Source organism: Muscardinus avellanarius (assembly GCF_963383645.1).
Source record: "Muscardinus avellanarius genome assembly, chromosome: 4".
In the NCBI taxonomy this organism is placed as follows: Eukaryota; Metazoa; Chordata; class Mammalia; order Rodentia; family Gliridae; genus Muscardinus; species Muscardinus avellanarius.
Window position 1 is genome coordinate 34,135,442 of NC_137789.1, and position 16,925 is coordinate 34,152,366.

Consider the following 16,925-nt stretch of genomic DNA (forward strand, 5'->3'; position numbering starts at 1 on the left):
TATACCCCCAGTCATATTTTTTATTCCTTATTTTGAAACAGGGTCTCACTAAGTTGTGGAGGGCCTCACTAAGTAGCTAAGGCTGGCAACAAACCTGTGATCCTCTGGACTCAGCCTCCCAAGTACTAGGATTAGAAGAGTGCGCCACCATGCCCACTTTAAATGCTCTATTAACATAGTAAACAAGACACGCATTGACATGGATTATGAATCCCTTTTTCTTTTAGCAAATTCAGTTGTTAAAAATTCACTAGCAGTGCTGCCTCTTAAAATAAGTCATATTTCATCTTTCAGTAATCCACACTTAACCTTTAGACTTCTGTTTTCTGGGTTTAGCTCTGTAATCACTGTGGCCAAACTGGCCTGTGCTTAGCCCTCATTTTCTCCTTTATAATGCATATTGAGTTTGAGGATAAACTTTATTTCCTGAAGGCAAAATAGTACCGCTTTTTGGACAGTAAATCAGACAAGCAATAGAAAGTGGCAGACACATTTAAGGGAAGGCGAAGAGGACACTGGCAATAGATAGTAAGTGTAAATTTTATGGTTTTCTTTCTAGGTGATTTTTAGAGGTATGCTATTATAAGTTTTAAAAGTAGAAAATATGCATTTGTCTACACAGTCTTATATTAGTCCTCAGGACCCAACCTAGATATCCCCAATGGTACCATGCTTGCTGCCTGTTGAAAAATAAGACTTGAAAAATCTTAATCTGAAAAGAGAAAGGAAGAAATGGACATAAAAAGAGGGCATAAGATGGATGGCCCAAAAGGGAAGCATGGCCATAGCAGCTATGCTCTGAAATTCCTAAACCTACGTGAAATTTGCTTAACCCAGAGATGGTGGAAAATGACTTGAGAAAGTTACTCAGAAAATTGGCATACAAACTGGAACTGGAAATCTGCTCTACTGGTTTTCATTTCTAAATATGGATACTAAAGTATCTGAAAAAGTAACTACCTTTAAACAAACTTTTCATATTGGAAAGGTGGAGATGGTTGGTGCAAAATAAAAGTACCTCTTTGATAAAATTGTGGTCAACTCATTAAGCCATAGTCCCTACTATGAAGATTTTAGAATATGACTGAAGTCACAAATACTGGCAAGGATGTGGGGAAAAAGAACTCTTTTACACTGTTGGTGGGAGTGCAAACTAGTTCAGCCACCACAGAGATCTGTGTGGAGATTCCATAGAAAACTGGGAATGGATCCACCATATGATCTGGCTACAACACTCCTGGGTATTTTTCCAAAGGGGTTGAAATCAGAGAATTACAGTAATATATGCATACCTGTGTTCATAGCAGCACAGCTTGTAATAGCCCAAATATGGAATCAGTGTAGGTCTCCATTAACAGAAGAATGGATTGCAAAATTATGGGAAATATGCACAATGGAATTCTACTCAGCAATAAGGAAGAACAAAATCACATAATTCGCAAGAAGGTGGAAAGACCTGGAGAACATTATGTTAAGTGAGATCAGCCAAGCAAAGAAAGAGAAGGGACATATTTTTTCTCTAATATGCCCAAACTAGGGAGTATTAGGAATGCCAGAGGGTCTCCAGATAATGGAGGGGAAACCTCAGCAAAGCTAAAAAGGAAGTATAGGAAAGAAAGAAGGTTGAGGTTGATTAATGGAGGATCTACATTCAAATATGTGCGTAAGTGTGAATGTAACATGGTCAACCTGGACACTCATTGTTGGGAGGGAGGGAAAGGGGAAGTGTGTGGGGAGGGCACCACGCACTGTGTGAATGTATGCCTTTTCCAATATGATCCACATAAAAATTAAAAAATTAAAAAAAATTTTAAAAATATGACTGATTTCCTCCAAAATGAAGCAATATGCAAGGCCAAAGCAGACACCTTTCTGGGTGGATTTATCCCTCTACGCATCCTCTCTCATAGGTGATATGTTTAATAGGAGCTATTTCAAATATACTTTAGGCATTGAAATTAGTATTATTAGTAAACATTTATATCCCAAAGACATGCTGGATGAACATAGGTATACAAAAGTTGGTAATTCAACTGGTGTTGTCTGATTAATTACAACCCTCCAATAAAGTTCAAAATTATATTATTCTATCAGGGAAAAATGGATAGAATGCATACAAGACCTTTTTCATAACATGCTATTTCCTCATATTGAGAATTCCGTGTTCAGTCACTCCAAAGTCAAACAATAGGCAAAGCTGAAACAAACCCATAATGTAATTTGCCCTCCCTCACAACACAATAACTTTCTACTTTCTTTGTGGTTTTGTTAGTTACAAGCTGATGTCCACCAGTGTCTTAACAGCCTGACAGAACAGGGTCAGAGCCTTGGGAGCCTGGAGGGAAAATGAAAAGAACAAAAACACCAAACAAACAAACAAACAAAAAATGGTTCTAGCTGAAGAGTGGCAAAAAATGAAAATAGCAGCACCTAAGCTTAAAAATTGGAAAGCCTCATGTATTTAAATATCCATCCTGAGGCAAGGATATAGATAATCCTTCTGCCAGCTTTGGTTATTTAACTTTGCAAAAAGGTTTCAGTACTTTTCCAATTTCCTATTCAGAATGTGTACAAAAATGTCTAAGTCGGCCATCAGAAAGTTCTAGAGCATTCTAGAACAAAGTGCCATTTAATGAACCAGATCCACAAACCCACAGCATCCTTTAGGTAGATTCCATCAATTCACTTGAAGAAAGGGGCACTCACCAATGGTGTAGAACCTCTTCAGTTCACTCCTGCGTGAAGGATGCTTCTGAGTATTCGCTGTGTTGTTCTGCTCCTCTTCAATGATGGGGGTCTTGGGTGCAGGGGGCTTACTGGCTTGTGGTGTTTGCTTTCCTGCACCAGCCAGAGGATTGAACCCTGGAGCAGTAATATCCACCGACTGGGACTTTTTCTTCAACCTACAAATAAAGAATGCCATGTGTTCTGAATACTGACTCAAGAAACACACTGGTTCCATGTTTATCTCTATTCTATTTTATTTCAACTACAGAGTTATATTTGGCCACTAAAAAGAATCAGGTCTATTCAGAAATTATAGAACTTCCCTAGAGTATTTTGAGATAAATTCTTCAGTCTTGAAATCAGAAAAATATCTTCTGCTATTAATTTCGAAAGGTTTCATTAAAATGTATCCAAGTGGAAGATGATAAAGGACTTTTATTTTTCTAACAACAAACTAAAATATGGTGTCAAAGATAACACATTTGAATACTGCATTTAGTTCTGAAAGGAATATTTTAGTACGATGGTAAAATACTAGTTAAAAATAAATGCAACTCAGGAAAGGTAAATCGACCTATTATCCTTCTGAAAAGTAATGTTAAACATCACTTTTAACTAGGAGCTACTAGTGCTTTTCAGTTTAATTTATAACAGCATCCTTTTGTAAAAATGATAGAGCTTGCATCTCTGTTGCTCACATCTACTTTTATTTTGGTACTAGGGATTGAAGCCAGGGACATTCTATCTCTAACCTACACCTCTGCTCCTTTTCCATTTTTCATTTTGAAACATAATCTCGTTAGGTTGCTGAAAGACTCACTAAGTCGCTCAGGGGCTGGTCTTTAACCTGAGATCCTCCTGTCTCGGCCTCCCAAGTACTGAGATTTGGGGCATGCTTCACCGCACCTGGCTCACTCCCACATCTTAGAAAACTGACGTCAGACCTAACATGAACAGTAAAAGACTATCCATGAAATATTCTCTCCACTCATGCATGTTTCTTTTGGTGTGAAAATCACTGGTAAATGATACAAATTAAATTCAAACATTTTGAGTGACTAACCAATATCCTCAACTCCAGTTTATTTTTGGTGTTTTGGACTTCTGGAAGATAATATTACATGTCACTTTTTAAGCCTTAATTTCCTATAGGAAACAAACTGGCAACTTACTTGTCTGTGATAATCACACCTAAACACTGGTAATTTCCTAAAAGTTGTGTACATCTTCATACGTCCATGCTTTATTCAGGCATTTCCAGGACCTTGGCTAATTCCTGCATTACTGATAGGCTCTGCCCCAGCTTCTGGATCACGCTTAAATGTGGCCTTCTCTGGAAAGCTTCCTAAGACGTGCACCTTGGTAGCTTTGCACCAACCAGCAGAGTGAGCTATTCATAATTAACCTTCAGTATATTTCTATTATATTGAGTTTACCAGGGCAAAAGCATTGTAAAGGAAGATCAATCTACCAATCCATAAAAGATTCATTAATGAAGGCAGTCTTCAATAAGTTTTAGTCATTTAATTATTGTTCACAAAATTAATACCTTATCCACATGCCAACTATATTATATATTTAATATTCATAAAATATACTCACTCTAGCCAAAGTGGTAACAAATATTTTTAAAATTGCTCAATAGCATTATTCATGAGACATGCAAATACAAACTACATGGAACTCACAGCACACCTACCAGCATGGCTAAAATGCAAACCACATACTACAGAGGTGATGAGAAGCAATTGGAATTCTCTGTTCCTGCCAGTGAGAGAGCGCACAGGGGAGACTGCTTTGTGAAAACGTCACTCAATGGCTACTAAAGCTCAAGGCATGCGTCTTTACATGTTCACTGAACGACACACACAAGATGTTCATAGCAGCACAACGGGTAATACATAAGAACCGAAAACAACCCAAGTGTCTACCAACACTGGAATGGAATTTTATGCATCCGTGAAAACACAAACCTGCCACCATTTGCAATAACACAGATGGCTTCCATAAAAAATCATTTCCAGCAAAACAAGCCAGGCATAAAAGACCACAGAGTGTATGATTCTGTTTGTAGACAATCAAGATGCAGGGAAAGTTACATATGATATTAAAAAGGGTGGGTAAAGTAACTGTTGAGGAATGATCACATAGAGAAATAACAAAAAGACATTTCTGGGATTCTAGTAATGCTTTATTTCCTGGTATTGGTAAGGGGTACTGGGATGTATTTGTTCTGTAAAAATTTAACATTCTAAGATGTGTGCATTTTTCTGAGTATATGTCATACTTCAACAAAACATTTTGTAAGCAACTGAATGACTTTAGAGTTACTCATTTGCAACAAGGACTATATATACCTCTGAATAGTTGATGCGCAAAATTGGTGATAGTAAAAATAAATAGAATAAAAACTTTTAGTCTTCCAGCATCCCAAACACTGACTGAGTAGACTGAGATCTAATGAAGGATGCTTGATCCACTGGGAATATCTCCTTACCATTCACATTGCCCTGCTTTTCAGGAGCTAAACTGGATTATCTATTCATTCTTTCACTAGCTACTCTTTTTGGGGGCACCGGATGCACATTGAGCCAAGCAGGCAAAACCCCTGCCACTGTGGGGCCCTTACTATTTTTTTTTTGATATTTGGTTTTATGCAGTGCCAGTATTGAACCTAGGAATTCACACGTGGTAGGCAAATGCTTTACCACTGAGTAGACACCCTCAGACCATGAAGCTCTTATTTTTATGGAGTGATACCAGTAACAAGGAAACCAACCAACTAATGTATAATAAATCAGATGCTGATATATGTCTTATAAAACACTAGATACCATAATCAGTGGAGCTCTACATCCCTTCAGAATGAACAAGTGCCCCACAAGCCTTTGAAGAGCCTCCTTGGACTGAGCAGAAGCCACAGTGCTAGACTCCAAAAGGCAAAAGGAAGCAGAAAATGACACTATGTTTTCCCCAAACACCTTGAGAGTGACCATGTTTTGTCATCGTTGTTGAATTCTACAGAATAACTAGTAGATTTTTTGGTTTGCCTAAGCTCACACTTCCATTTTAACACTCTTAGAAAGCAGAATTGTGTGGGTAACTTAATTACTCCCCAAAGATTCTAAAAATGACTATTGAGGTTGACAAGGAAACCTGCTAAAAGCTACCTTTAATTTCCGGATTTCATGAAAGGGGAAGTCTTTCTAAATCTTAAAACAATGTTCTTAGTTAAGTGTGTTAAACAAATGTAAATATAGGATAATGGAATATGTAGGTGTGCATGAGATAAACTCTGATAATAAATGAAACACTACAAAAGAGACAAAAATAAACTCTTAATAGGCACTGAAAATATCTTTGTGTAGTATGCTTTACATTTCCAAAGGAAAATGAGTGCCAATATTTTGGATCGAGAATAGGAAATGAGTAAATGGAGTCATGCCTCTAAGCTTGGCAGTTGGAAAATATTTGGTATATAATAAGTGTTATTTTTTTAACAAAAACAAATATAAACAAAAATTGACTATAATATATCAGGTACAGGCCTCATGTTATATATACATTATTTTATTTAATGATCATAACAAAACTATCAGGTAGTAATCATGTTTCCTGTTTATAGAAGGTCCAATTGAGGTTTAGAGAAATTAATGGGGAAACAAGAATCCAGGACATTTTGACCTACAGGCCACACTTTGCTATTGGGAAACAGAATTAAATTCTAGGTTTAAGAGAAAACTGAATGCTAGCTCTTAGAAGAGAAGAAGAATTCTATCTCATAGAAGCAAAGAGACCTTGGGCAAGATTTTAAATAATCTAGGTCTTACACATAATTGTATTTATGCTGTATGTCTGCTTTACCTATGAAAGCTGTTGTGAACATAAAATGTGTTAATTTCTGTGTGAGCAGTTGGTAAAATCCCACAGAACTCTATAATGCTAATAGTTGCATAAACCACACTTTGTCCTATTTATTATATATTATATAATGTGTATGTGTGTGTGTGTGTGTGTGTGTGTGTGTGTGCATGCAAATGCTATAGCCCAAAAGTCCAACACTTGTAGTCCTTTCCAGTAACTTCCAGCAAGATCATCTGTAGTTTGCACATCTCATTACTGTTGGAGAAGCTGTCTCCTTGCTTCCTGAAAGAGCTAATGTAAGGATATTATTTAAAGAAGTGAAGCTGCTGAGAAGGCAGGTTTTCCAAGTCGGATACTGTGACTGTTGCAAAAGTCTCAAGTCACTCCAAAAGAGCTTTGGGGAGCAAATGCATAAAAACATTTCATATTGCAAAATTAAAGCCTTTTGTTGCCCCTCTTATACAGCCTGACTACAATCAGCAGCTAAAACAAACCACAAAATCAGCAAAAAGCAAGCCGACTCAGAAGTTCCACCACAGAAGAAATGGCAGATTGGAAATGTATGCATTAAAATAAGAAAACAACCCCCTGAGGGTATAGGAAATGCCAATTCCAACCTACTCTGTGATTGTAGTGGCCATAAGATTTTTTTTATGTGTCCCCAAACCAGAGGATTGAGATGAAAACCCTCATTAAGGTGGAATTAGGAATCACACAAATATCTTTTGCAATTCTAAGCCAGTGCATGATTCATAAACAGAAGCATCCCTTTGGGAATGGACAATGGTATTGGAACAGTTATCAGGACACCCAAACTAAATAGCTTGTTATAGCAAGACATGTTTCGAACCCCCAAATCCATTCTAAGAAATTCATGTTTTCTTATATCTTGGAAATCCAGAGAACAAAAAATTCAAGAACTAAAACCGCAGGTGCACATAATGTGTAGGAATGGTTTTCTAGATATTCTAACAAAGACAAGAAATTTTCTTGTTAAATGAAATTGAATTCAACTTTGAAAGGCAAGGCCAGCATAAATAATAAGAACCGCACAGAAGGATACATAGATTCATTGCTATTACACCTAATTTGATGCTGTAAATACTAGAAATTAAATTCCAAACCAATTCTGGCTCTCCAGAGTTTAATAAACTCCAACACAAAAGGTTAGCTTTTCTTATTGACCTTTCATGAAAAAGAGATCCAAGCCCTCGAAGTTTGCCAGCTGGCTTATTTAGATCCCAATGCTTACAGCAGCCCAGAGGAAAAGGGTGTTTGAAATAAGCATTTATATTAGAAGTCCTCACACCAGACCAGACCAGACCAACTGAATTATAAAATTCATAGAAATTCTAGTCTCTTCATCATTTTATTCTTAAGACTGAGCAGTGTTTGGCCTATGGTAGGCACTTAGCAAATAAATAGTTGAATAACTGAATGGTTTCACTATGGCAGGGGAAATCCATAAAAAGCCCACAAAATGCAAGCGAGTCCATATATAAAACTCGTGAAAAATACCTAAAAGAGTAAGACTTTGGTCAGTTTGGCGTCTTTTCTTTTATGGAATGTGTGTTGGAACTTGGATAGAAAAAGGAGGTTGTTCATCTTCATCATTAATACTAAGATAAATTCAAGCAGATTCTCAAATTTTTATTCACTAAGTTTAGTTTTGAAACTTTCTAAAAAGAGTCTCTGCAGCTCGGATAAATGGACATCCTTATGCAAAATATTCAGCCATGGAATGGTAGAATAAAAAGAGCAAGGAATCTAGACTCAAAATCCTGGGTTTAAGTTAAGAATCTACTGCTTTTAACAACCTAGTAGTGAAAATTTTAATTGTATTCATTAGAAACATATACTATACGTTCTTAGAACAATCATTATGAATTTTTCATATCAAATTTGGACTACAGAATTTCAAAATCCTAAGTTAATAATAGTAAAAAATTTACATTTTCACCTCTGTATAGTTTCGGATCTACCATTATATTGCAAGCATTCATTTTAAAATTACACAAATATCCAATTTATTTCAGTTTTGCATTGGAACTTCAAAGCTTTTCAACTGGAAAAGCTTGAAAGTGAAAATGCATTATGTAAATCCACAGATTAGGGCTTGAAGGATTTGGAAGTCAAATTCTTGTTAATGTTAAATGGTCTTCTGCAATAGCTCTCAGAGCTGGAATTTAATTTCATTACCTTTGATGAAATTATTTGTAACATACTATTGCCACGTCGACTGCATTCTGTTTATTCATTTTAGGAAGAAGGAATCAGAATATGTAAGACTATTTTAAGACTTTAGGCTTCTACCCAACATTGCTGATTAAAGAAATCTATTTTTAACAGGGTCTATTACAAACAATCTGTAGAAAGCATATGGACTAGCTGATTAAAATGTAGTTTTGCTTATGTACAACATAAGGTAACTCCAAACTTCATCAAGATAGCTTTGGCAGGTAATAATAATCTGGGTAAAAGCCCAATGGTTTATTGTTAATATGACAGTGTAGTGTTAACAATCTCTCATCTTAATTTCCCCAAATAAAGAAACAAGAAGCAGGGGGAAAAAAGCATAGATGATAGATCTCTTATTGCACATTAATTCAGGACCTGGAAAGAAAACACTTTTTCTTTCTGGCTAATTCATAATTTCATGACCTCTTTAGACAAAAACACCCTATTGGTGCATATAATCAACATTCTTAAGTCTTTATAAAGGTTTTTTAAAATTTTTAAAATTTTTATTGGTGCATTATAGTCATACATTTAATGGGGTACAGAACGTTGGAGGTATATATGTACACATCAGCCAATTAGCCTTTACCCAATTCCCACCCCATTCTCTCTCCCTCCCTCCTTCTCATATTTGGCTGAGTGACTGACATTTATATGTTTGTTAATGTATATCATATATTTTATATAATATTTCCTTTTCCCCTCTCCCATCCCTTCAGGAAGGTCGCCTTATTTGCTCATCTAGAGTACCTCCTTCTTAGCCTAGAGTTCTTCCTCTGACCTATTTTTTCCTTAGCTTCTGCATATTAGGGAGAACATGTGATTTTTTAATCTAAATATTTTAAAACTAAATTTTTGTGGTTTTTGAAATATAAGATTGCATTGTTGATTATATCATTGATTAAAAAGAACCTTTTGGGAAACTGCTTTAATTAGATTATCTGTGATTATCTACCCTAGACAGTGCAAGTCCTGTCCTCTCCCCTGATTTAAGGATCACTAGGTGTAACTGTTAAGCTTTCTTCTGTTCAATGACAGAGGCTTAACATATGAGGTCTATGTCATGCCCCCCTGTAATTTTAGACTTTTTCAGAAATTATATAATCTTTAAAATTATATTAAAGAAATCACACTGCCTTGAGAAGATGTGTACTTCTTTTGGGGAGTGATGGGTGAAAAAGGCCAAAAGAAAAGGCAGATTTCTTCTAGATTCTTGAAAGAAAATAAAGTTCTATTTTATGCACCGACAAGGAGTCCAAGAAAGGGAGAGAAATCTCCCTTAAACCACCCTTTTAGGCTCCACTTATACGTCATCTGCTTCTCATCCTGACAATGGATTTCGTGCTCCCTGCAGAACCGTTCCCACCAGCACTCACCTAAGTCCAACATCTCCCTCCACGTCCTTTCTCTCCCAGTTGTGTCCCTCCTGCTGCATCTCTTCTGACCTTCACAATACACAAGCGTTGAATCTCATGCATGGCAGAAGCCTCTCCAACACCACTGATCACAAAACAGCCCATTTAGGTTTTAAGTCACTTCACATGGTCAGCTTTTAAAGAGTTACTTATTTGAATGTTGTATTTTTCTAAGTCTTTTAATTGCAGGGTATTTGCGGAGGAGTCTCAACCTTGACAGAGGTTGAGACTACAGAATCTGGACATAGAAAGCCTGGGATCCGGGGCACATTACTTTCTCTCTCTGTACTTCCCTCATTTGTAAAGTGGAGCTAATAACAGTAGTCACCTCAATAGAGTTTGAAAAGTGCAATAAAACCTCATCGTTATAAGGCATTGAGTGTTTTCTTTCATATGTGGAAGGTAGAAAGAAATGGAAAACAAAGGAGACTTTAAATAAATGAGGAGAGATACCAGTGAAATAGTGGAAAGAAATTTGGGCAAGGAGACAGGGAGCAACTTGATGATGAAAACAGTTCAAACAATTCTATGTCCTTTTGTGAAGCTCTCAATACCAAATTCAGTATTATGAATGAGATGGGGGAGGGAGTTAAGTGGGATCTGGAGGGAAATCCACCAGGTGCTATATGCAAATGTCTCTATAATACTGAACCTCAGTATGATGTATAGTTACAATACACCAATGAAAGTGTATTTAAAATAAACTCCCAATTTTTTACCACCCCCTCTATATTGAAACAGTCTACTTCTCAGATTCCCTGACATACAGCCCTCCTAAAATTTCCTCTTTAACTATTCCTCATAATATCTCTTTTTCTATTCAAATCACCAAATTTTGAAAAACCCAGGGGTCTGACGGAGTTGTCTTCCTCTGCTCTATTTTCTCTATCTCCCTAGATGTCACTTTCATTTTCTTGGGATTCAATACATTAGAATCCCACATTTCTACCTTCAGCCCAAACTTCCCCCAGAACTTAAAATCTAAATATCCAGCTAGCTACTTGGTACTGTCCATTACATGTGGCATTCCTTACACCTCACAAGTCCTTAATAGATTCTCAATTCTTATACCCGATCCTAGTTTTCCTTCCTGTCTTCCCCATCTCTGTGAATAAGACCACTAACCACAAAATTACACCAAACAACTGGAGGTTATATTTGATCATTTAATTTTAACACTCTCTGCTTCTAATTCATTCACAAATTCTCTTTATTTTGCTTTCAATTTCCATCTTACCTCTCTCCATTCTCTCAGTCTCTACTACCACCTTCCTAAGTCTTCAGTGGTCTGGACTATTACTAAAGTCTCTAATGATCTCCCCACTTAGACTTCATCTTCTCCTACCACTTCTTCTTACAGCAGCTAATGCAATCATTTTTAAAGCATAAAATAAATTGGCAATTTTTCTGCTCTGAGGAATTAAATAGCTTCTCGCTACGTTGGATGAATTTCTAAAGCTCTTTCAATGGTCTATCTAGCCCTGCTCATCTCCGTCTCCTACCACATCTTGGGTTATTCTCCTTGCCCACATTTTAGCTACAGCACTGAAATCTTCAAATGTCCCAATTATGCCAAACACTTTCCCTCCTCAGGACCTTGGCCCTTTCACCGTGCTAGTCCTTGTGGCTGGAATGTTCTTTGAGTTGCTGACTGCTTCTCCTCGTCTGCGTCTCCTCAGAGAGACCATCCTCTCCAGTGCCGAGTAGGTTCTCTCATTCCCCTGCTCTGTCCCTATTCCACTGCATTATTCTTTAATACTGTTTTCTGCTCATGAGGCTCCACTTTTTTCTCCACGTATTTTTTTTTTTCATTCTCAGTTTGGCTTAGTCACGATGTCCCAAATCTTTCTCAATAAATTACTGTCAGATCTCTGGGTAGAAAGTCACAATATTCATAAGAGTTGTATGAAAATAGAGCTGTCTCCCAATCTATGACCTAGACCAATTTTGCGATCTGAAAATTATTGTGGAGTACATGATATGAGAAATAGGTTTGAGTTAGAAGACCCTTTTAAGCATATGTGAATTTACTGGCATTGTGTTAATGAGCGTTTCATGCCTGGATATTTCTGTAGGTGGTAAATTATATTAGAAGAAAAGTCAAGTGGAGATTGAATGCAGAAAAGAAAAAATATCATATACTAAAAAAGCCAGGAAAAATGGCAATGAAAAAAACTTATTCATACATTTTAATTTCTAATTGCATGAAGCACAACTAAAAATTTCTACATAACTCTTTTTTTAAAACAGTACATTCAGCCAGGCATGGTGGCACACACTTGTAAGCCCAGCATTTGGGAGGCTGGGATAGGAGGATTGCTGTTTGAGGCCAGCCTCAGCTACGTAGTGAGGCCCTTTGCAACTGAGTGAGAACCTGTTTCAAAATAAAGAATAAAAAATAGGGCTGGGGGTGTAGCTCAGAGGTAGAATGTCCCTGAGTTACACACAAACAGACAGACAGACAGACAGACAGACACACACACACACACACACACACACACACACACACAAGTATATTCTGTTCATCATTTTTAGAAATCTAACGATGGAAAAAAGTAGAGATCTGTATTTTACCACAGATTGCAGGATTTTAAATCTGTAGGGAACCCTACGTCAACTATTAATAATACAGTGGCAGTAATGAAATGAATATTTCTTGAGCTTATATTGTTTGTTAGTAAATGACAAATTATTCTCTTTAATCTATGCACCAGAAGCTACTTGATGTCAGGGATTGTTTTATTCACAATTGAACTACCAATACCCTGCATCCCACCAGCCACATGGTAACCACCTCCAAAGACCTGACTTCACCTGAAAACAAACTGATTCACCTAGAACATACAAACACCACAGGGAGGACTGCCTTGAGCCCTCTTGTGAACACTTGGTAGCTTTACAGCTCAAACTGGATAGTGGCACTACAAGTGTCAAGTGTGATGGCCTTGGCTCCTCTTCACTGTGATTGTGGCAAGATGAAAACACTAGTATTGTGGCTGAGAAATGAAATTCAAGGTAAGATGCTTAGCCTGCACCTTATACTTCTCGTATCTGTTCAATGCTGAAGGTCATGTTTGTGCTCTCACCCTACTCAGTGGCAGGTCCCTTGTTCATCCATTACCTGCTGAGGCCCTTCTGTGCTAGAGGCACGGAGCTGGACTGCAGGGATCATACTTGCAGGCATCTGCATTCTTCATGTTGTTAGGGATGTAAAGCTGACTCCTGCTGGGTGGTGGTCTATGGGCTCTCTGTAGTCTCCCCTATATTGGAGATCTCTGCAACTTCCTCTTTGAGAGTGAAAGGAGCTCTTCCTCTTGGCCACTATGAGCCCCTTCCCCACCCCAGGGATCTGACAGTACACCTCCGTGTTCTTCCTGCTAGGATTCTCAGTCTCTCCAGGAAGTCATCTTGGACAAGATCTAAGAAGCTTTCAGACCAGATCTTCCTTATGAGATCAAACGGCCCCAACAGGAAACTAGAGCTTTTGCCCTGTAGGTTTCTGCATACCTACCATTTAGCGACTTTTACCTATTTGAGGTGGGGTCAAGGCATCCCTGACCCTTTCCCTCTGAGGGTTGGGAATAGACGGTATCCCCAAAATACTCACCACTATCTGCAAGTCCTGTTCTCAGCTCCAACCTCATATTTGGCTTATGGTAAGTGGTCAGCTAAGGGTCAAGAAATCAGTGTTTGACCATCAGCTTTTCAGGTTTTAATTTAGTGGACTCGTACCTTATTTTGAGGTGTGGAAGTAAAAGGTGCCTTCTTAGTTTTGGTTGAAACAGAGAATGTCTACTTTTAACCTCCTGTTACAGATATAATGCACCATTATTAGCCTTTCTTAAGGATAATGTTCTATGGCTAAGAAAGGATTGAAACTGCCAAAGAAATTGGTGATAGAAAGTAGATGCTCCTCAGTTTCAGGGACATTTCTACTTAAATTTTTTTTGCTTTTATTTTTCATTTACATTATATACATTTTTTGGAGATTTATTGAGTCCAATGTTCTGTGCTAAGTGTTGGGGATAGCCTGAAAAAATTATTGCTTCTTTCGAGACACGAAAAAATATTTATAAAGCAAAATTACAGAAAAGATAGATTCTGCAAGTAAAAGAGGATAATATCTCCTCAGCTTGGAATTTGCTTTATAAGAAGTTCTACTATAGATGTGGGTTTATTTCTGATTATCTTTACTCAATTTTAAGAAATTGGGTTCAGGTGTTTATGAATGGTGAGTCATTGCTATTGGGAATGATCAAAAGAAAGGTGGAGTTGGGATTAGAAAAACTAGGGAAAGGTAACACAGAAGCATTGAGCTTTAAAAACAATGCAAAAGCAGCTGTCTCTTAGCAGTATGGTACAAAAGAAAAGATGTGTTAGAACAATAATGTCAAGATGAAGCTAGTCTTGCCTCTATCACCTGGTAAGATCCCTCAATTGATTTACCAAAGCACAGCTCTTAAAAAATAATGCTTTGGTACCAAAGAATATTGTATAAGGAAATTTCCCCAATGTATTCCAGCCTGATGGAGTCTTTTTTAATAAATCATATCTTGCAAGCCACAGTTTAACCCTCAACTTCTGAAGATCATGGATTTAAATATAGTTTTAATATCTTGACAATTCAAATTTCCTTAGTCAGTTTAAGTTAATCCTTGTGTTTACAGGTTATTATTGGGACTTAAGAATAATATTCTAAGCATATGCATTTTGATCAAAACCACTTGAATGATTCAAAATTGTCTCCAAATGGAGAAAAAGATACTAAAAATCCTAAATCCCAAGATGGGAAATAGCTGAGAGTAGGGAGAACTCCATCCTTCCCTTTTGATTAAAAAAGAAAATGTTTAGATGGACAGAAGGATTATCCTGCAGAAGCAGGATACATTTCAGAGTAAGAGTAATTAGGAGAGTCTGGAGAAGAGGATTCTGGCCCTCTTAATAAGATAACCCACTGTTATTCAGAGTTCTTTGAACACACTAAGGCCTCCGTGTACTATGTTGCTTCCTCTCATTCAGTGCATCTCCAAACGAACAGTCAAGTGCTTTCACAGCCTCATGGCTGTGCGCTCCTCCCTCCCTCTGCTCTGTTCACGCTTCCCTTTCTGTTTCCAGGAATTTAACTAGCCTCAAAAATTTGGACAATGGTTTTCCTTTGCTATTAATGCATCTTTATTAAATAGTCACATGTCTGTCTCCTTGCTATCCAGGTCTCAATTCAGAAAGAACTTCCTTCCCATACAACCTTCAGTGGTCAACTCCTCTTATCACCTTATTTTATTTATATTTTTCTCATATCATTCATCGTCAATATACTTTCTTGTTAGTTATCTGTTGCCCTTAGCTCCTCCATTAATGATGTGAGAGTTAAAAGCTTGCTGGCCTTGTTCACTGAAGAATCCTCTGTGCTTAGAACAGGGTGTTAGATGATACAACAGTTTTGTCACACATTCAAATATTTCCTTCTGAAATAAGTAAGAAGAAAATACTGTATTATTTATATCATAAAAAGCATAATTTTCTTACAGAGATTTTGAAATACACAGGGAAAAGAATGACATCTTAAATTCAGCACTTCCACTTAAAGTATACATTACTCTTTAAGGCTATACTCATTTGATCTCATTGATAACCTCTCAGAAACTCATTTAAACAGTCTAATTGGTGACAATTTATATCACAAAAGTCTATAGATTACTATAGCTAGCAACTAGATGTCAGTCGTTACTTATGATCTGCAAGTCATTGGCTTTTGTCACAGTAAGCAAATGAAAGCTCAGTGTATTTAGCATTCACTTCTCAAAGTCACGAGCAACAAAAATACTGCTTTATTATTCAGACAATGTTTTGCGATTGCAAGTCACTACTGAGAGGACGATATGCAAGTCAGAGTTACAGGGAGAAAACAATTCTTTTTTCTACCACATATGCTCCTGTTTGATTTCAGAGGTATTGCTGGAGTCAGGACCCAACTGTTGCTTTATTTCACCACTTACAACAACCTTTATATTTCTGCATTTTCTTTCTTCTTCAACATGAAATATAGAATAACATCCTACCGATTTTTAAAAACTCAAGGAAGAAGCAGGATCACTGTAAAGCTTGTTCATGTTCATTCTTGCCATGCACTGAGTTGATTAAGAGCAGTAGCAATTTTGGAAGCAGTGGTAGGTGTGGTGTGTGTTTTCATTTTTCCAACACAGTAGAAGCCAAAGCATCATGTAAGCTTTTTGGAAAAAAAAAACCTTCTATGTATACAAAGAAATATCTGTTTTGTTATGTTTACTGATGACAACATAGAACAAGAAACTATGATGCACAAAGCTTGCGTCACAGATAAGATAGTAAAATGAATGTATTTTGCATTAAACATCTGCACCTTTTCTTCCTGACTTAGGATGACCTTCCCTGACAGGTCTTCAATAAAGACTAACATTTTTAATAAGAATAAATATCTCTGAGTAAAAGTAGTAATTAGCAAGTAGTTAGTCTGGCAATGACTGCCTGGGCAAAATTATAGTTGTTACAGAAGCCAGGATATTACAAACTTTTCAAGTCTTCATGATTTAGCTCAAGAGTAAAACATACGTTGGTTGTTTGGATAAGATAATGCAGTAAACTACTGGGACATGGAGTTGTCTTGGAAAAAAGAAATTAGCTCTAAATTATTTTTTTAAGTTT

The 16,925-nt window shown here is 37.0% G+C and overlaps 1 protein-coding gene across 2 annotated transcripts in view; it reads right to left on the bottom strand.

Annotated features, from left to right (window-relative positions):
• The window catches only part of OXR1 (oxidation resistance 1), a gene marked incomplete at both ends in the record, with an annotated part of 346,540 nt that overhangs the window by 222,934 nt on the left and 106,681 nt on the right, over positions 1-16,925 (bottom strand). Inside the window, one exon of one of the 2 annotated variants that reach the window (XM_080694624.1) lies at positions 2,707-2,903. In XM_080694624.1, the coding sequence (XP_080550750.1) occupies positions 2,707-2,903 (197 nt within the window). Of the gene's footprint in view, positions 1-2,706; positions 2,904-16,925 lie in introns of those variants that run through there. The other variant, XM_080694626.1, reaches the window with a different exon arrangement.